The 18,964-nt window shown below is 50.9% G+C and overlaps 1 protein-coding gene across 1 annotated transcript in view; it reads left to right on the forward strand.

The window, feature by feature from the left end:
* The window catches only part of PTPN3 (protein tyrosine phosphatase non-receptor type 3), a 106,184-nt gene that overhangs the window by 36,147 nt on the left and 51,073 nt on the right, over nt 1-18,964 (forward strand). Inside the window, exons 6-9 of the mRNA XM_062207787.1 lie at nt 3,160-3,204; nt 6,794-6,846; nt 15,234-15,354; nt 16,438-16,525. Coding sequence (XP_062063771.1) covers nt 3,160-3,204; nt 6,794-6,846; nt 15,234-15,354; nt 16,438-16,525 — 307 coding nt within the window. The remainder of the gene's footprint in view (nt 1-3,159; nt 3,205-6,793; nt 6,847-15,233; nt 15,355-16,437; nt 16,526-18,964) is intronic.

Here is an 18,964-nt window from a genome sequence, read left to right on the forward strand (position 1 = left end):
CTGAAGCCAGGAGCCAGGAACTCTGTTCTGGTCTCCCAGATAGGTGGTGGGGGCCCAAGTACTCTGTCTTCCACTGCCTTCCCAGGCACGTTAGCAGGAAGCTTGATTGGAAGGGGAGCAGCCAGGACCCCAACCAATGCTCTATGGCCTGCTGGTGTCACAAGTGACGGTTTAACACATAATGCCACAGGTTGGCCCCCCAGTGGGGTCTTTTAAAAAATGTACTTTATCTCAGAATTCAGTACACATATCTATAAAAATTACTGAAACAAAAAGTTTTAGAAAACTTTAGTTAAGTGCAGAGCACCCTGGAGTTTTTCTATCCTGCTGTTTCCTTTCTCTAAATGGGCAGTGACTCCTGAGGTGCCAGGTTCCAAGCTGAGTGCGGACCAGGCTGCCCCACAGTTGTCCATCACCATGGCCAGGCCATCTCCCAGGTCATGGCCCCCTGGGCTGGGGGTTAGAGCTCTCCAGGGGCAGATGTGGAGGGAAGGGACGAGAGGACCGGCCTGCACCAGGGGTCTCTCTCCAGTGCCCACTGCCACACATCTGCCTGCTGAGCCTGCCTGCCACTCCAGGGACATGTGGGTACTCAGGAGACCTGAGGCTGCCTTCAGAGCCCAGAGGGTGGCAATGGGAAACGGGGAATTGGACGTGCAGAGTTACGGCTCGTGGGTGGGGCTGCAGAGAGCCAGATTCCAGCTCAGGATGAGCAATTGACTAATACTGCTCCTGCCTATGTCCCAGATAAAAACCCACTTGTCCGTGTTGCTCCTAAAACTCACAGGTTCAGCGTCGGCATCCCACCTCTGCCGCCCTCTCCGGTCTAAGATGGGTGGTGTGGAGCCGAGTGAGCTTGTCGTCTCCTCCTGGGCTTGGGGCTCTGGATCTTTCCTCTTGCAGCAAGAACCACAGCAGTAGCCACACCCACGACTCCTGTCAAGCTGGGGGCAGCCAGGACCGCCAGATCTTTTTGCTGCTCTACCAGGCTTCCACCATTAATCCCCGTGCCTTTTTCTTTTCTTTCTAACTCTAATGCCGGGTTTTACATGTATTGCTGACCCATGGTAGCTTATGAGGCTGCAGCTTTGGGGTCTAAAAGGGAATTCCCTTTAAGGAATTTAAGGAAGGGGATTTAGCTCTCAAGAGCCAAGGAAAGAGTACAGAGGTGGTATTTGGTTTATTTTTGTTGTTGTTGGTTTGTTTGCTTTTAAAGGATCAGGATAGGGAGACGTTTGTTGCTTTGTTGCTGGGGTTGGGATCACAGGTGGGGTCCACTCTGAGTGTGGCGCTGCCACTGCCCAAGTTGCAGCTCTCTTTTATTCGAATCATGTTCATGTCTGTTATGAGCCTCCACCACTGCTGTTCCCGAGCAAGTTAGATCTTCTCCAAGAGAATGTCGTCTACTGGCCACCCCAAGTTAAAAGGAGGCTCCTTCGAGTTTCTCCCGGAAGGCCCCTGCATTTGGGTGGCATTCGCTATTCTAATGTCTCTGGGTTGGATGCCGTGGAGTAGACTCGGAAACTTGGCTGAGCAAATGACAGGGGGGCATGTCTGGGTTCATGTTCACCCTCAGATCCCCGGGAAGGTGTAGTGATCAGCACGGCCCAGCCGCAAAAGCTCAGGTTTACCCTGGGATTATCCATAACCCTCTCCCTGCCCCTCTCTCTCTCAGTAGCATTGTAGGAGGAGGGAACACTTAATTCTGGTTGAATGTCAGCGTGGATAAACATAGAAACAAACTAGAAAACACTGATTGTGTTCTCCTAGGTGGAACAGAGTGACATTCCCATTCCAAACGGGCATGAATCAGCACATGTACAATATCCCATCTGTCCGTGCGGCACACTGCGGGCTGCTGGTGATGATCACCGTCAAAGTAAACCATAGCAGGGTCAGGATGCTGATCCTGAGCGTTTTACGTCGTTAAGTGCAGATGAGATTGGAAGTATAGGGCGATTGTGTAAATAAAGTGCAAGCGTCCTGGTTAAAATAAGACACGGCTGGCCCCCCACCCCGACCAATTTGTGAGAAAAGGAGGCTGTGGTGTGTGGCCCACAGTTAGGTGGTGGAAGTGAGGGGAAGCGTCACCCAGCAGCGCGCACACAGCTGAGGCCTGGATAAATGCGGGCTTGTGGTACGTAGCCTTTTAAGCGTCTGTGTGTCACAGAGCCAGCCCCTTGCCCTTTGTAAACCTGGAAGAATTTGAGACTGATCTGTTTAACCTGCCAGAATTCTCCCTCTCTCCCGCCCCCTGGCGCCTCTGCCCAGTCTAGATTAGATTTCAAGAGGCTTCCCTGTTGTCATCTTGGCCAGACCCTGGAATGTCTCTCCCATTTGAACCTGGACTTTAAAAAAGAGTGGGAGCCAGCGGCCAAGTGTCACATGGATTCTGTGTCCTGAAAATAGAAACCTCCCAGGGCATCTGCTGGCCTGCACAGGGTTGTGGCCTGCACCTTTCCCCAACTCCCCACCCCACCCTGGGCAGAGGCCAGGGCTGGGGGCTCCCGGACAGCTGGCCTGCAAAACAGGTCCTGGTTTTTGAAGCTGCCTCTGTGGGTCGCTCACAGATGAGCACCTCCGAGCTCACCGATGGCTTAGGATGCAGCAAAAAGGCCAGCGGGTGTTTGTACCCCAGCCACAGAGGGCCTCTTCCCAGACCCGCCTCCCCTGAGCAGCTGCACACAGAGGGAGTGTAGGTGGATGTGTGTGCACAGGCACCATGTTCAGAACAGTGGCCCCGCAGGTGGAGCAGGTGGCTATGGGTGCAGAGCTCTTGGAGGTCCTGGTGATCAGCCTGGAAGGCCCCAGCTGCAGGCTGGGGCGCTTAATGGCAGCAGTACCAGCAGACCATTGGCGGGCCACTGCCATGCTGGGTACCCCATCCACTCCTGAAGTTGGTGCCTTCCCTAGGGCAGCCTGCTGTGGCTCAAGATGCCCCCACCAATTGGGACTTTGGGCCTTGACTGGGGTCCTCATTGGTGACTGGGCAGCTTTGCAGTGTGCAGAACACCCAGTATCTTAGACTGGAATACATCTTTGTGTATTTTATTTTTCGTGTATGCAAGTCTCATCCTTGACTCATTAATTTGTGTGTGTGTGTGTGTGTTTTGCCTGTTTCAGTTTCAGTATGAATTAATGAAAACACTTGTTTCACAGGCATTTGTATTTCTTGCAACTGAAGATGGACATTTGCGAAGGAAGGTAATGAAAGTTTTGCATTTTCCTTTTCCTGTCCAACTAGCCAAATTCCTGGTCTTCATCTAACCGAGTGTGCCTTCCCAGCTACGCTGCTCCATCCGGAACAACAGACGGCTGTCGGAGGCAGTGTCCTGTCCGACAGAGGCTGAGGACATCTGTTTTTAACTCGGTCTTGGTTCAGAGACTGCAGACTGATCAGCCCCCTTTCCACTTCCATTATTTCCGTTTCATCACAGAAGAGGCAGGATTCTTCTGGTAGAGACCTGAGCCCTTTGGAAGGGAGGGAGGAGCCCGGAGTGTAAAATGGGCTTCCCTTGGGAAGGCAGGGCAGGCCTGATCAGGTTCCGCTTCCTGCGCCTGGTCATCCATTTCCGCTCTGGGAAAGTCTGTGCTCGGGGTACGAGCGTCTGCCTGTGATTCAGCACCCCCGGTGTAGACCGCTCAGTGGCCGGAGGCCCCCGAGACCACTCCACGCTGGGAGCTGAAGCTCCAGACTGGGGCCCCTGAGCTGCCGTCTCCTTGGTGTGTCCTTGGCTTAAGGAAGAGACCGTGGCCGGTGAACTGACGGCAAGAGCCGCGTCCTACTCCCCGTCCTCACCACGCTCTGTCCTGTGAGGTTGGCTTTCCTGAGGAGAGTCTGTGAGGCTGCCAGCAGCCTGCCCCAGCAGGGAGCCTGGGTGGGGAGATGACGCAACAGGAGCCCACGAAGTGGCTGGAAGCAGTGGAGACCCACTCTTAGCTCCGAGGCGCTCCTGCCAGCGTGGGCTGCTGGGCTGAGCCAGGCTTGGTTGGGACGTGAGGAGTTGAGGTCACTGGACTGTGAGAAGACACCCCTGCCCCGACCCTGCACGATCCCACCTGGAACTGGACTGTGGGTCTCCCCCAGCCCTCCACGTGAGGGGCTTACAGAGAAGGGAGGGGTTCTCGTGTCCAGCGCAGGCTTGCATCTCACATCCAGTAGGCCACAGGCAGCCAGGTGAAAGCTGCATCTGCAGAAGCCAAATCCCTGTGCACCAGGGAGGCCTCGCAGGGGCCACGGGGTCCCTTCCAGACGGAAGGGAACAGATAGCCCTCAAGGAAGCCCTCATGTGTGTCCAGGCCAGAGACTGGGGCACGTGGCAGTGAAGAATGGAAGGAGAGAGTGGACCCCTGGATCCTAGCACCTGTTTAGTTGTCATAGCATTAGAGACTTAGCTCATACTCTCTGACAAGCAAGGAACAAATCCCTCTGTAGCATAGCCCACTGGGCCGCAGGGCCTCTGCTGGATTCACCCCAGTAATGGGGAGCTCACCCTTTGAGAGACAGCCTTTCCTACGTTTTAGGATAACTAAAGGTTGAAGTCTGCCACCTCCTGCCCCCCAGTCCAGGCTGCCCTCTGCAGCCACAGAAACTTGCTCTGTCCCTCTCTTCTGCATGTTTACTTGGATTTTCCCTCACGCATATTTTGCTAACACATTAAGGCACCTGACTGTGCTGGTCAAATAAGGTGAGGGCCCCGCACTCTCCCACACCCACCCCCAGCAGCTCCAGCAGCTGCTCAGTCTGGTTCTCTAAATATTGGGCATTGACTGTCTTTGCTTTTGTTTAAATTTATTTATTTTATTTGAATCAGAGAGAGAGGGAGGGAGATCATCCATCTTCTGGTTTACTCCCCAAATGCCCACAGCAGCTAGGGCTGGACCAGGCCAAAGCCAGGCCCCTAGAACACAGCTCTTGTCTCCCACGTGGGTGTCATGGACTCAACTACTTGAGCCATCACCTGATGTCTCCTAGGGTGTGCATTAGCAGGAAGCTAACTTGGAACAGATGAGCCAAGACTCAAACCCGTGCACTCCAGTATGGGACTGTGGCATCTTAACTACTGCACCAAACACCTGCACCTTCATTTTTCCTCCCAAACAAAAACCCCTTGATAAATTTTTCTGTGAATCAATAGGAGTCTGTTGAGAGCCACACCCCAGCCTAGGTCCCCGGCAGTTTCTTATCATGTCTGCCCCGGCCATCACACTTCTCTGAGCAGGGTCTTCAGTACCATACAGTTCTTAAGGTTATCTCGGGCCATTTGTGGCCACAGGTTGTTTAACAGGTTCCGTGGGGGCGTGGTTGGCCATTCTCTTGGGAGCCAGGCTTGCCCCCAGCTTGCTAGAACTCTAGAGTGGCAGCCAGTGCTCAAGGCGTCAGCTTCCTCCTGCCGAGCCCTAGAGAAAGGAAGGGATCAGTCTGGGAACATGGTGCTTGGTCGTGACCAAATTGAGAGTAGAATGTAGGCATTCAGGGATCTGTTGTATGCATTTCGAACACCAATCTTTGGAATTGTTTTTCCTTCTGGCTTCTCTGGAGGGTGTTTCTTCCATCTAAACAGAAGCTCCTTAGCCTCTTCCCAAAGTTCGTCCCCAGATCCCATGTCCCTGCTCTTCCTCCAGGAGGACTGTGGTGTAGATGTCACTGAAGCCCACCTGGGTAGGAGAACAAATGGCAGGTGCTCGTCACGGCCTGTTCTGCCCCTGAGCACTGGGGATCTCCAGAGAGAGGAGGAGCATGGCCCAAGTGCACCTGCAGCCTGGGAGAGGTCGTTCACAGGTGCTAACAGGAGCAGGGTCACCTCAGGAAAGGTGGGGGCCCCTTGGTGAGCAGAGTTGCTTAACGCACAGCCCGGTGCACGGGTGGAGGGCCAGCCGGCTAAGTCAGAGGGGCGGGTGAGTCACATCTTAGGAACTTCTTGGGCTGCCATGGAAACTGTGTGTTTCCTCTGCTTCCCACTGTGCTGTCGGGAAGAAAGCTTCTAAAACCCCAATCTTCCAGGATTTCTGTGGGGATGCTTCCCTTCATCAGACCCCCTCACACCCCTCCCAAGAGCCCTCGCTCCTGCCCATTCCTGGCCCATTCTCCCTGCGCCAGGTCTGTGGCTGGAGCTCCCAGGACGACTGCAGTTGAATGGAGCAAGGAGAGCAGTCAGAGAATTTGAAATCTGACCAGGACAGAGGTGCAGTCATTGGCAGAAGTGGGACACCAGGGGGAGATAGTGAGTTCCAGAGGAAGTGTGGGTGAGGCCAGGCCATGCAGGATGACAGGTGTGTGGACCACTGGACCCAGTAGGTCTTCAAGAGAGGAAACCAAAATAGGAATCTTAAGGAATGAATTCAGGAATTGCGAGCTTTAAAATGAAAAAAATACTTTTCTGCTTTTCCCTTCTAAGAGGATGTCTACCTTCTAGAAAGAGAGTAATGGAGAATTACAGTCCCTGCAACTCAGGGGTTTAGTGAGAGCCTGACAAAAAGTCTCAGGTCTTTACTAGAAAGATTTGAAGGTTGCCCGTGGATCTAAGAGTTTCTCATTTTTCCTCTTAGAGATGCGAGCTTCACCTCTTTTGAGCAGTCAAAACGTTCACCAACCTGTCACTTCATGGTCACGGAGATTGTGTTTTAGAGATTTAATACTGAGATTGATCTGTATCATAAAGCTGTCTTTGTTATGACTCCTGGTGTGGTTTAATGACTAACCCAAGAAGAGAAAAACAAAGACGGGGATCTGTGAGCACTGCGGGCCATCATTGGTTTTTGTGATGTTGCTAATGTGTTTTTCTCCTAACAGGCTAACCTGCCCTCTGAACTCGGCCGTGGTTCTAGCATCCTATGCCGTACAATGTAAGTCACGGAGGGAGTGGGGCACAGGTGCATATGTTGTCCTGACGAGGGTTCCGGGAAAGGTCCTGGCTTCTCCTGCTTGCTCTGGTCCCTCCCCACCAGGAGTCCTGTTGGGCAGCTGTCCAGTCGGCCCCTTTGTCCCTTACTTATGGTTTCCTCCCGCCGGGGTGGGTGTGGGATTGAAGACGGTGGTTCAGGGCAAAGGAGTAGAGGAGCCATGGTGTGCAACCTTCTCCCGAGGGAGCCCACGAGCCAGCAGGCAGCTGCTGCACATTGCATTTTCCACAGCCTCTGCCCAGGTATTTGGTTTTGATCTCGTACAAACCCCAGTGGGACAAATATTTGTACCACTCACCTCTCATAAACATGGAAACTGAGACCCAGCTAGGTTAAGGAATTCGCTGGAAGTCACTGCTGCTGCTTATTTAGTGCTACTCTTAAAACACTGCTGGGTTCTTAGGAATTTATTTTTAGAGTTTCAGGACAGCTAGTGGGTTATACGTTGGTCTACAGCAGTGCTGTCTGGTAGAAATATAATGAGAGCTACGTATGTAATTCTGACTTTTTTTTTTTTTTGTAAAAGAAGATGTATTTATTTGAAAGGCAGAGTGACAGAGAGAGGGGGACAGACAGAGAGAGTGGGAGAGAGAGAGAGTTCTTCCATCCACTGGTCCACTGCCCAAATGGCTACAACATCCAGGCTGGGCCAGGCTGAAGCCAGGAGCCAGGATCTTTATCCAGGTCTCCCACATGGGTGTCCAGGGCACAGGCACTTGGGTCACCTCTGCCTTCCCTGGTGCATTAGAGGGGAGCTGGATCTGAAGCTAAGCAGCAAGGACTGAAACCGGTGCTCTGATACTGGTTGTGCTCATTGCAGGCAGCAGCTTAATTCACTGTGCCCCAACTCTGGCCCCTAATTCTGAGTTTTCTAGGACCTATGTTTAAAAAAAAAAAAGTAAAATGAAATAAATGAGATTAATTTTTAATGTTTTATTTAGCTCAGTATATCAAAATATTATTCTAATGTATAATCAATGTAAGAATTATTTATGCAATGTTAAAAAAAGATCTTTCATGGCACATCTTTTAAAACCAGTCTGAGTTTTAGACTTGTAGCATATGTCAACTTGGACTAGTCCCGTGCAGTTAGCGGCTACCATGTTGGATAGAAAGCCCAAGTGGAATTTTCCATCAAGACTGGTTAGGCAGGAATAACAATCCACTTGTTCAGTCAACAGAACTTCATTTGCATCTATTCTACATCAGATCCTGGGCTAGGAGCTGCGCATGCATGATAAACAGGGTGCACAGCCAGCCAGGACACAGAGTGTCACTTGATAATTAGCTAGCGCATTAGCAGGGAGCTGAATCAGAAGTGGAACAGCCAGGACTTCAGCAGGTTCACATACGGAATGCCTGCATTACATACAGGTGGTGGCTTAACCCACTATGCCATAACGCCGGCCCCAAACATGTATAATTCTTATGTGTCAACTGAGACAGGGAAAAAGAAAAACCTGGAAGATAAGGCTGAGAGGGACTGCTGAGGTGACTCTCAATCTGTCCCTGTCCCTAGCAGCAAAGGACAGAAACAGAAGGGCAAGAGCCAAGTGGTTGGGCCTGCAGCTCACCTCCCATCTGCGCAAAACCTGGGACGGGGACATCAGAGGGACTGCACGACTTGCACGAAGACTGAACCTGTGCACAGGACAACACCTAATGTCAGTCACTGTCTCACCTGCAGCTCCTCCTCCACGAATGGGAACTCAAAGAGGTTACGTTGTGAGGACACTGGGCAAATTTGAAAGTCCTCTCTCTTGGGGCCATCACTGTGGTGCTGTAGGTAAAGCCACTGCCTGCAGTGCCAACATCCTGTATGGACACCAGTCCACGTCCTGGCTGCTCCCCTTCTGATCCAGCTCCCTGCTAATATGCCTGGGAAAGCAGTAGAAGATGGCCCAAATCCTTGGGCCCCTGCACCCATGTGGGAGACCCAGAAGAAGTTCCTGGCTCCTGGCTTTGGGCTAACCCAGCCTTGGCCATTGTGGCCATTTGGGGAGTGAACCAGTTGATAGAAGGTTTCTTTTTCTCCCTCTTTATATGTAATTATGACTTTCAAATAAATAAATAAATAAATAAATCTTTATAAAAGAGAAAGAAATTAGCTAGTTAGTTCCCCTTTCACCACAGCACATCTGGCCCAGGCCCAGCCATAGCTCATCCATCTGAGAAAGGGCACAGCTGCCAGGTAGCCTGGGTTCTTGTTGAGCTCTGGAGCACATGTCTCTGCCAGGCTGAGCAAGGAGATGAGCTCTCCCACGTCTCAGAGTGAGCTTTGGTGTCCTCGCTAGACCTTCAAGCTTGAGAGTCAGGAGCCCAAGAGCAGGTGCAGTCACACCTGGCCTTGGCCTCTCCGTTTGCCACTGTGCAGGATCACCTGTCTGAATCTTGATTTTTCTCATTTGTAGCACAGAGGTGATGGTCAGGAATGAGATGGCTTGTGGTGTGAGCACTTGGTTCACATGAAATAATAGGTGTGAAGGGAATCCATAGAAACTCTCACTGAGTAGGCAAAGGATGGCTGCAGCCCCGGCCTGGGCTTTTCACATACACCTCTGTGAACCTGTGCCCCTCCAGGCCTCCTCTCCTTCACCTGGGGTTGTAGTGAAGAGGAAATAAGTTACTCAGTGCATAGCTCTTAGACCAGTGCCTGGCACCTGGCTGGTGTTAACCCTTCCTCCATTTTCTTGTCTGCCCGGGAGAAAGCTGTCTACAGAATCGCCTATTATGAACACCGAGCTCTGTTTAGAGTAAAATCAAGATCCCACATTTTATAAAAAATCCTATGCCAAGCTTCAGGAGTCAGGTTCCCCTCTGAAAGAGCTGAACAAAGTGATTTGCACCTGAAAAGTGTAATGGCTTCAATGGCAGTGTTAGCAGTACTGTCACACCGAGAAAGCAGGCAAGTAGTTTCAGATGCAGGCTCTGTAGTCCTCTCCCCTTGGGAAATAAACAGATGTATTTGCATGTTTCCATGCATGCATTTCTATAAGATTAATTCTGAATATGGGAATTAGTGGACCAAAAAGTAATGCATATGTTTTATCTGACACATTTTGCTAAATTGTTCCAAGAGCAGTGCTAAGATGAAGAGAAGTCTTACCCCAGATGAGTCAACCAAGTCACGCTTTCTTTTTCTTTTTTTTGAAAGATGTATTTACTTGAAAGACAGAGAGAGAGAGAGAAAGATCTTCCATCCACTGGTTCACTCCCCAAATGGCTGCAGTAGCACAGGCTAGGCCAGGCCAAAGCCAGGAGATTCATCTGGGCCCAAGCACTTGGGCCATCTTCTGCTGCTTTCCCAGGTGCTTTAGCAGGGAGCTGGATTGGAAGTGGAGCAGCCAGGACTCGAACCGGGGTTCATATGGGATGCTGGCATTTGCAGGTAGCTGCCTAGCCCTCTGCTCCACATCACCAGCCCCAAGGCACATTTTCTTATTAGACAAAAAGTGATCAGTAGGTGAAGTACCTGCAAAGACATGATGGTGGGAAATTGCTGTCGGCCTGTTGAGGGGTTGTGAGGCTCAAAGCTTAAAGTTTTGGGAAGGATATATGTATTCTGTAATGTTCCCTGAGCCTGTGCCTCGTGCAGCCTCTGGGTACACAGGGAGGCCACTGTGTGGTGGGCAGGCAGCCTGGACCCAGTGCTGCTGTCTCTGCTCTCCATCCTGCTTGGGGGAAAGGTAGGGAGGCCAGAAACTCATCACAGGAATGACCCTGCAAACAGCTTCTGAGATCAAGGCAGAGTGGGAAGGGTAGCAGGGAAGGGACCTCCCAGCAAACAACTCCCAACACCACGCGTGGGGAGCATGGGAGATGCCTTCTGTGTGCTGCAAAGCATAAACCGTTGTCCGCCAAAACAAAGTGTGGACTTCCAAAGACAAGGCATTTCCCGCAGAAGCACTCACTTCCTGTCTTTCTGCAGTAATTAGCTTTCGCGTGTGTTGCTTCTCCAGAAATAGGAAATATATTCTCCGGGGAGTTTGAGGCATGCGGTACAGGAAGCTGATAAGAGTGGGGCTTGTGGTCAGAGTTCCTGCTGGACAGCGGTGCCCGGTCCCTTCTTTGAGTCTCAGTTTCCTTGTCTGTTTCATGGGGATGAAAGCCCTCATTGAAATCCACGTGGGAAGCGCCCAGGGTTCTGCCTTGGCTGTGTATGACTGTTTCGCTGTTTCCCCCTAGTGGTTAGTTAGCTCAGAGCTTTTCTGAGTCCCCACTCGAGGTTTCGGGGTGTAAAAACCACCAGACAGGGAGAAATCATAGGTCCTGAGTTAAGTGCAAAATACTTAGCTCACGAGAGAACCTTGCTGCCCACAACCCTGGTCAGGAGCCAGCAGGAGTTCCATGAGCTCGTGAAACCAGCAGAACAAACTTTAATAGCGAACTTTAATAATTCTGCCTTGAGGCCCTCGGAAGTCACTTGCAGCATTTGGTTGGCCTTTGGGGACTTGGGGTAAGGCTGGTGGACTGGCAGGGCACCAGCCAGAGCTCTGTCCACCAGGCTGTGAAAAGTGAGCCCTCTGCACCCCTGCCTCTCCCTCTTTAATGTCAGGAGTGGGAACGAGGTGACTCCGAGGCTTTCTTGCAATCTCCCGGTTGGGTTCCCCGTGTAAGGGCTTCTAAGGGATTTCTGTAGGCACACCCCTGTGCCCTTAGCGCCACATGCTTGCTCGCCTGCTCCCTCTGTCTCTCACTCACACTTGTGCTTCCATCTCCAAACCATGGCATGTCCGTCTACAACTTGACCACATTTAGTTAGCTGTCATGTCCTACAGACCAGCCTCCACCAAGCCCGCATGCATAGATCCCTTTCTGCCCTTTCCCCCTCCACAGCTGAACCTGGCAGTAGTAGCCTCTGTTGAGGTTGGGTCTGAGCACCCAAATCCCTGAGCACCCTACTATGTGTACTTGCTGCGGGGACCTGAGAGTGACTCTGCCCCGCTCCCAGCCTGCAGGGAACAGTGTGAGGAGGTAACAAAGTCTCCCGGAGCAGCCCTGTGGTGTGAGGGCACATGGGGGCGAGCAGGGCTAAGCAGACGTAAAGGAAAACATGACCAGGAAGCCTCCCACAGCTTTCCTAAACGCTGCTCTTGTGGTCGAGAGGGAATTTGGCTTAGAAATTCTCTAGATGGCCAGCGCTGTGGCGTAGCAGGTTAAGCTGTCTTCTGTGGTGCCAGCATTCCGTATGGGCACCAGTTTGAGTCCTGGCTGCTCCACTTCCTATCCAGCTCTTTGCTATTACCTGGGAAAGCAATAGAAGATGGCCCAAGTCCTTGGGCCCCCACACCCATGTGGGACACCTGGAAGAAACTACTGGCTCCTGGCTTCAGTTTGGCCCAACTCTAGCTAGTGTTGCCATTTAAGGAGTAAACCAGAGGATGGAAGATCAATTCTGTGTGTGTTTCTCTCTCTCTCTCTCTCTAATTCTGCCTTTCAAATAAAATAAGTCTTTTTAAAAAAATGATCCTGGCTGGCGCCGCGGCTCACTATGCTAATCCTCCACCTGCGGCGCTGGCACACCAGGTTCTAGTCCCAGTTGGGGCGCCAGATTCTGGCCTGGTTGCCCCTCTTCCAGGCCCGCTCTCTGCTGTGGCCCGGGAGTGCAGTGGAGGATGGCCCAAGTACTTGGGCCCTGCACCCCATGGGAGACCAGGAGAAGCACCTGGCTCCTGGCTTCAGATCAGCGCAGTGCACTGGCCGCAGCACACTGGCTGTGGCGGCCATTGGAGGGTGAACCAACGGCAAAGGAAGACCTTTCTCTCTGTATCTCTCTCTCACTGTCCACTTTGCCTGTAAAAAAAAAAAAAAAAAAGATCCTAAAATTCTCTGGGTTGAATTGACACAATGCTGAGAGCCCTCAGACACCTTTCATTCGAGCCAGTTGCAGAAAGAAATTCATGAGGACTTTTGGAAAGATCAAGGTTAATATATTTTTATAAAGATTTATTTATTTATTCAAAAGGCAGAGTTAGTTAGATCTTCCATCTACATGTTTGTTCCTCAAATGGCCGCAATGGCCAGGGCTGGACCAGGCCAAAGCCAGAAGCCTGGAACTCCATGCAGATCTCCCACATGGGTGGCAGACAGCTAGTTACTTGGACCATGTTCTGCTGCTTTCCCAGGAGTATTAGCAGGGAGCTGGATCAGAAGTGGACTTGAGGCTGGCGCCGTGGCTCAATAGGCTAATCCTCTGCCTGTGGCTCCGGCACACCGGGTTCTAGTCCTGGTCGGGGCACCAGATTCTGTCCCGGTTGCTCCTCTTCCAGTCCAGCTCTCTGCTGTGGCCCGGGAGTGCAGTGGAGGATGGCCCAAGTGCTTGGGCCCTGCACCCCATGGGAGACCAGGAGAAGCACCTGGCTTCTGGCTTCGGATCAGCGCAGTGTGCCGGTCGCAGCGTGCCAGCCACAGCGGCCACTGCGAGGTGAACCAATGGAAAAAGAAGACTTTTCTCTCTGTCTCTCTCACTGTCCACTCTGCCTGTCAAAAAAAAAAAAAGAAGTGGACTTGAACCGGCATTCATATGGTATGCTGGCGTTGGAGGCAGCGGTTTAACCCACTACACCACAATGCTGGCCCCTCAAGGTTAATGTTTTTAAGAAAAAGATAAAATGAAAGCTCTTTGTCAAAAAAGTGGAATGGTAGCTCAGACTATCAGAGCTAAAGGTCATCTCACTCCTGTTTTTATACAAAGGGGAAAACTGAGTGTTGGGGAAGGGAAATTGTGCTGCTAGGTTCCACCAGCCCAGTCCTCGACTCCTCACCCAGGATCCTTCTCTCAGTGTCGTTCACAGTCTAGATACCCAAATGCTTTGAGTCTTTAGGAAGCCATGTGCAGGGTTGGGCCGGCTCCCAGGGATACTCATGAGATCCCAAGCATCAGTGATTCCTATCAGGTTTTTTTTTTTTTTTTTTTTTTAAGATTTATTTATTTATTTGAAAGGCAGAGTTACAGAAAGGCAGAAGGACAGAGAGAGAGATCGAGATTGATCGTCTTCTAGCCACTGGTTCACTCCCCAGATGGCTGCAACAGCTGGAGCTTTGCCAATCCAGAGCCAGGAACCAGGAGCTTCCTCTGGGTCTCCCACATGGAGCCCAAAGACTTGGGCCATCTTCCACTGTTTTCCCAGGCCATAGCAGAGAGCTGGATCAGAGATGGAGCAGCCAGGACTTGAAGCAAGGATGCTGGCACTGCAGGTGGCAGCTTTACTTGCTACACCACAGCACCAGTCCCTCCTATCACATTTTGAGGAGAAGAACCATTTGAGTCGGGGGCCAATCTGAAGTGTATCCTTAATACCCCCACCCCACTTCCTCTTCCAGCTGCGGCTCCCCGCTGAGACAACCAACAGATCCTGTCTTCTGATTCTCCCTGGGACATGTTCTTCTCCCTGGGAACCCTGCCTCAGGCCTTGCCAGGGCCCTGACCCTTCAGCCCCACCTTCCCTACCCCTCCCCTTGTGGCCTGCAAACACATGGTGTCCCCGTTCCCACCTCCCCGAGTGCCAGGGACGGGTCATGATGCAGAGATCGATCAGGTCCACAGGCTGTCTCCTGTTCACACCCATTGCTTGGAGCAGCTTGGTACAGTGTCACTATAACCATGAGGGACAACAGAGCTCCTGCCCAGGGCATACAGGATGGGGCATTTTCCCCAGTTGGTTTGCTTTTTCTTACCCAGGAATGAGTGCCAGCTGCTGACCATGACTGTGGAGGGGGCTTGGGACTAAAAGAGGCCCTGGGGGGGCCGGCACCATGGCTCACTTGGTTAATCCTCCGCCTGTGGTGCCAGCATCCCATATGGGTGCCGGGTTCTAGTCTTGGTTGCTCCTCTTCCAGTCCAGCTCTGTGCTGTGGCCCAGAAGGTCAGTGGAGGATGGCCCGAGCACTTGGGCCCCTGCACCCACATGGGAGACCAGGAGGAAGTACCTGGCTCCTGGCTTCAGATTGGCGCAGCACCGGGAGTGAACCAATGGAAGGAAGACCTTTCTCGTTGTCTCTCTCTCTCACTGTCTATAACTCTACCTGTCCAGTAAATAAAAAAAAAATATTTAAAAAGGGCCCTGGGTTCTATCCCTGTGTGACCTCTGGGACAGTGAGAGTTGGGCTGGATCACAGGTGACAGGACTTAACCCATACCCAGCCAGGGTTTGGAGAACACGTAGGGACCTGGAGCTAATGTGTGGTAGCAGTTCATGGGGTGGCAGAACGTCCCAGAAGAATATTCCAAGTCCTGTTTCTCTGGTGATGCTACAGATGCTTGTAAACACAGACCGTATTGCAAAGGCAAAGCTCATGACCCCTCCCCCCACCCCATTCTATCTTCCTAGCTCACTTCGGAGACTACAATTCTTCCGAGCATCAGCCAGGCTATCTCACCGACAGTCAGTTTATTCCGGATCAAAACAAGGACTTTTTAGCAAAAGTGGAGTCTCTGCACGAGCAGCACAGGTGAGGAGGAGGCGCTCCAGGCACCTGCTTTGGGGATGTGCAGGCATCACATCCCTGGCATTCATTGTGACATCTCGCTTTGGTTCATGATTCCTCTTCCAGGATGCTGGGGGCGGGGGTGTTGGGGCCTCCAAGCTGCCGGGGCGGCAGGTCTGGCATCAGGTGCATTTCTGTGAAGGGTACAGTCCAGTAAGGGCTGAGGGTGATGGCCGCTGCCATCCTTTTCAGCCTGGCCTTGAAATCAGCTAAGGCGGGAGTGGAATGTCCCTTTGCAGTCCCATCACCCCGCAAATTCACCTTAGCAAGTCAGCCTTTTAGCAGTTTGCCGCAGTCACCACGATGGGCCATTCATTCAGGGATTGTTAAGAAGGTGGACAGACGGACAGGCTGGCCGAATCCCTGCCTCCCCGGGTTCAGTTGGTGACAGTCACCTTCCTACCAAGGAGGGAACACCTGGCTTCAGCAGCCACCTCGGGGCAGCCCCAGGTGCAACAGATAGGCCCAATTCCAGCCTCCCCTTCCCTGCTGTGACCCAGGAGGCCGGCTCCCAAGGGAGCCTAGGAAGGCCATCAAAACAAAGACCAAGCAACCGGCATACCTTCTCAGTAGACACTGCCAAACCTCTCCCAGAGCAATCGCCCGGGCAGAAGTCAGAGTCCTGAAATAGTACTGGGCCAGTGGCGTTTTGAAGTTTGTGGCCACTGCTGAGAGCATAAAGGCAGAAAGACCTCAAGGTGACAGGTTAATTCAGCATCGTGGAACAAGCCGGGTAGGCATTAAGACAGGTAACGGCCTTCTCCATCTGCCTGTTGGGAACCCACAAGATAGGAAGTATTGCTTAACCTAAAAAAAAAAAAAAAATGAGAAGGTGAAATGAAGTCAAATTCAGCAGACAGGAAGAAAAACCTGGTTTGGTAGAACTTAGGTTTACATTGTTTAAGATTGATTTTAAAAGGTGTTTATTAACCTAGAGCAATGTTTGGTTAGAAAACCAAGTTTTGGGGATTTTTTTTAAAAAAAATGTTTAAATTGGCATTATGTCCTCTACTATTGAGAGAATTCTTTAATTCTTTTCTTCCGCAGTGGGCTAAAGCAGTCAGAAGCAGAATCGTGCTTTATCAACATAGCACGGACTCTCGACTTCTATGGGGTGGAGCTGCACAGTGGTAGGGTACGTATCCTAGACACGGTTGGGGTCTGAATTGTTTTGTCATTTTAGATTCTGAAAGTCTGAAAATCTCTCTGATGAAACTCTTTTCCATTGTAGCAAAGAAGACCTTTTTAGAGTTATTTGGAAGGTTCATTTAGTAAACACTGAGTTCATTGTATGTGTGTGTGTGTGTGTGTTTGTATTTGAAGGGTTTATTCCTTGAAAGAAGTCAGGGTGCTAGACTCTTGTGATTTTTGTAAGATCATTTCATCTTGTGGTTAAAGAAGCAAAAAAAAGTATGTAAGTCCATTTTCCAGTGACAGTTTAATGAGCCAGGGTATCTGCTACTTAATTGTAAGTCCTACCAAAATTGGAGCTAGTTGTTCAAATATGATAGTTTTTTAAAAAGCATTATGCATTTGAAAATCAATAAATTGGTTTAAATTGGTTTCTGTTTTTAAAACAGTAGATTATACTTGTCACCTACTGAGCAGTTCCCGTGTGCCAGTGGATTAATGTACTTCTCCCAGTACATTAGGGTTAGGGTTAGGGTTCGGGTTAGGGTTAGGGTTAGGGTGTAGAGTTAGGTTTAGGGTTAGGGTTAGCACTGAGCTAAGTATTATGGTTCTCCCCATTTTACCGGTGGAGAAACATCCTTATGATGGTAGCAAAGGTCACAGCGCATGAGTAGTGGCTCCATAGTGATACTGTCTAGCTGGCTTTTGACCTTTCAGCAATGACGGCAGTAACATTTTCTACCTGTTAAGTGGTTCACAACACAGCCTAAAGGAAACAAACATTAACTGGACAATTGCCAGACTTTGTTCTAGCTGCCTTTGTAAGAAGCCATAGACTGTGATTTTAGGATTGTGGAATCCTTGAAGAGTCAGTATGTGTTTCACAGGTGAGAAAGCTGAGGCTTTGCTGAGTGCATCTGTGATCAAAGTTCAAGGGTGTGTAACTTTTTTTGCAATTTATACAGATTTTCAGTTCATAGAATCTGTTTTTGTCTCTCTTCAGTGCCATAACAGCCTTAAGAGGTAGGCACACTGTGACTTAGTTAATCAAGTCACGAAAAAGATATTGGGTCTTACAAAATACTTACCTGGGGATTTGACTCGATTTTCTCCCAGTTACCAATAATACTGCATTTGGGATAGAGGTCCCGGAGACCTTTGTTCAGTAGGAGCCAGGCCTGGTGCCGGCTTGAGTAGACCTGTGCACCTGCCCCCTCCAGGACCCCCAGGGCAGTGCCCCCTCGGCCTTGGAGGCCAGCCCATTTCCTGCCGTAAGGAGACCTCTATGGTGTCAGAGGAGGTTGGGTTCCACTAGGCTGTGCATGTGAGCTCAAACCCCTGCAGTCTCAATAACTTGAGAGCACAAAGCTGATTTCTCAGTAGTTCCAGGTCTGCCCCAGGGCCCGGGCACCTCTCTGGGCTGCCCTCCCCTCCCCCCAAGTAGTAAGTCAGGATCCAGGCCACTTCCAGCTCACAGCTGTACCATCTTCCCCTGAGACCACCATACCTGTCCTAGCTGGAGGGTTGCACGCCTGCTTTTCAACGCTGCAGCCCAGAAGAGACACATCACTTCTGCCAAAGTGCACGACTACTTGCAGGGCCCCAGGGGCAGCTATAAAACATGGGGTGGGTGTAGGAGTTTGGGGAGCAGTAACTGCCCTTGATAACGGGGGTTGAGGTGCAGACTGAAAGACCCAGTCTTTGGCCCACTAAAACCATTCATCTATTTCCTTATGTACTCACCTTTGATTTAATTCACCAAGTCGGTCTTTTGTTACACCTGCTTGCTATCTCCCTTCACAGTCATCCCCCAGTACTCACTGGGGCTGGTCCCAGCACGCACACACGTACGCACACACATACACACACACGTGTACTAACGTCTGCGATGCCCAAGTCTCTGGTATAAAATGCTCTAGAATCTGCATAGATACAGCTTAGGCACATTGTCCCTGAAACTTGAAGTCATCTCTAGAGGTCTCAGAATACCCAGTACAATGTAAATGCACTGTAAGTAGTTGTCATGCTGTATTGTGTAGGGTATAATGACAAGGAGAAAGTATGTGCCTGTTTTCCCTGATGTTTTTTTATCTGTGGTTGAAAGCATGGACGCAGAACCCATGGAAACAAAAGAGCTGACTGCATTATGATGGGAGGCGTCTGATTTGATGCACGCCTGTCCTCCTATCAGGCGGATTTGGTTTTGCTTTGTGCACATGGTTTCAGCTGGATCCCTGTCACGTGCATTCCCAGCCTGCCTCCTGCGTCAGCACTGGCGTCTCTGTCCAATTTCTCAAACTCCCCACATACACGTTGCTGTTGGGAAACCATCTGTCCTGCAGTGGAAGGTTCATGGTTCCTACCACAAGCCGAGCCCTGTTCCAGAAAATTCCGTGTGCCACGTCCTGTTTAGATTCTTTATTCTATGCTCCCACATCAGCCT

The sequence above is a fragment of the Lepus europaeus genome, chromosome 12, assembly GCF_033115175.1.
Source record: "Lepus europaeus isolate LE1 chromosome 12, mLepTim1.pri, whole genome shotgun sequence".
NCBI lineage: Eukaryota > Metazoa > Chordata > Mammalia > Lagomorpha > Leporidae > Lepus > Lepus europaeus.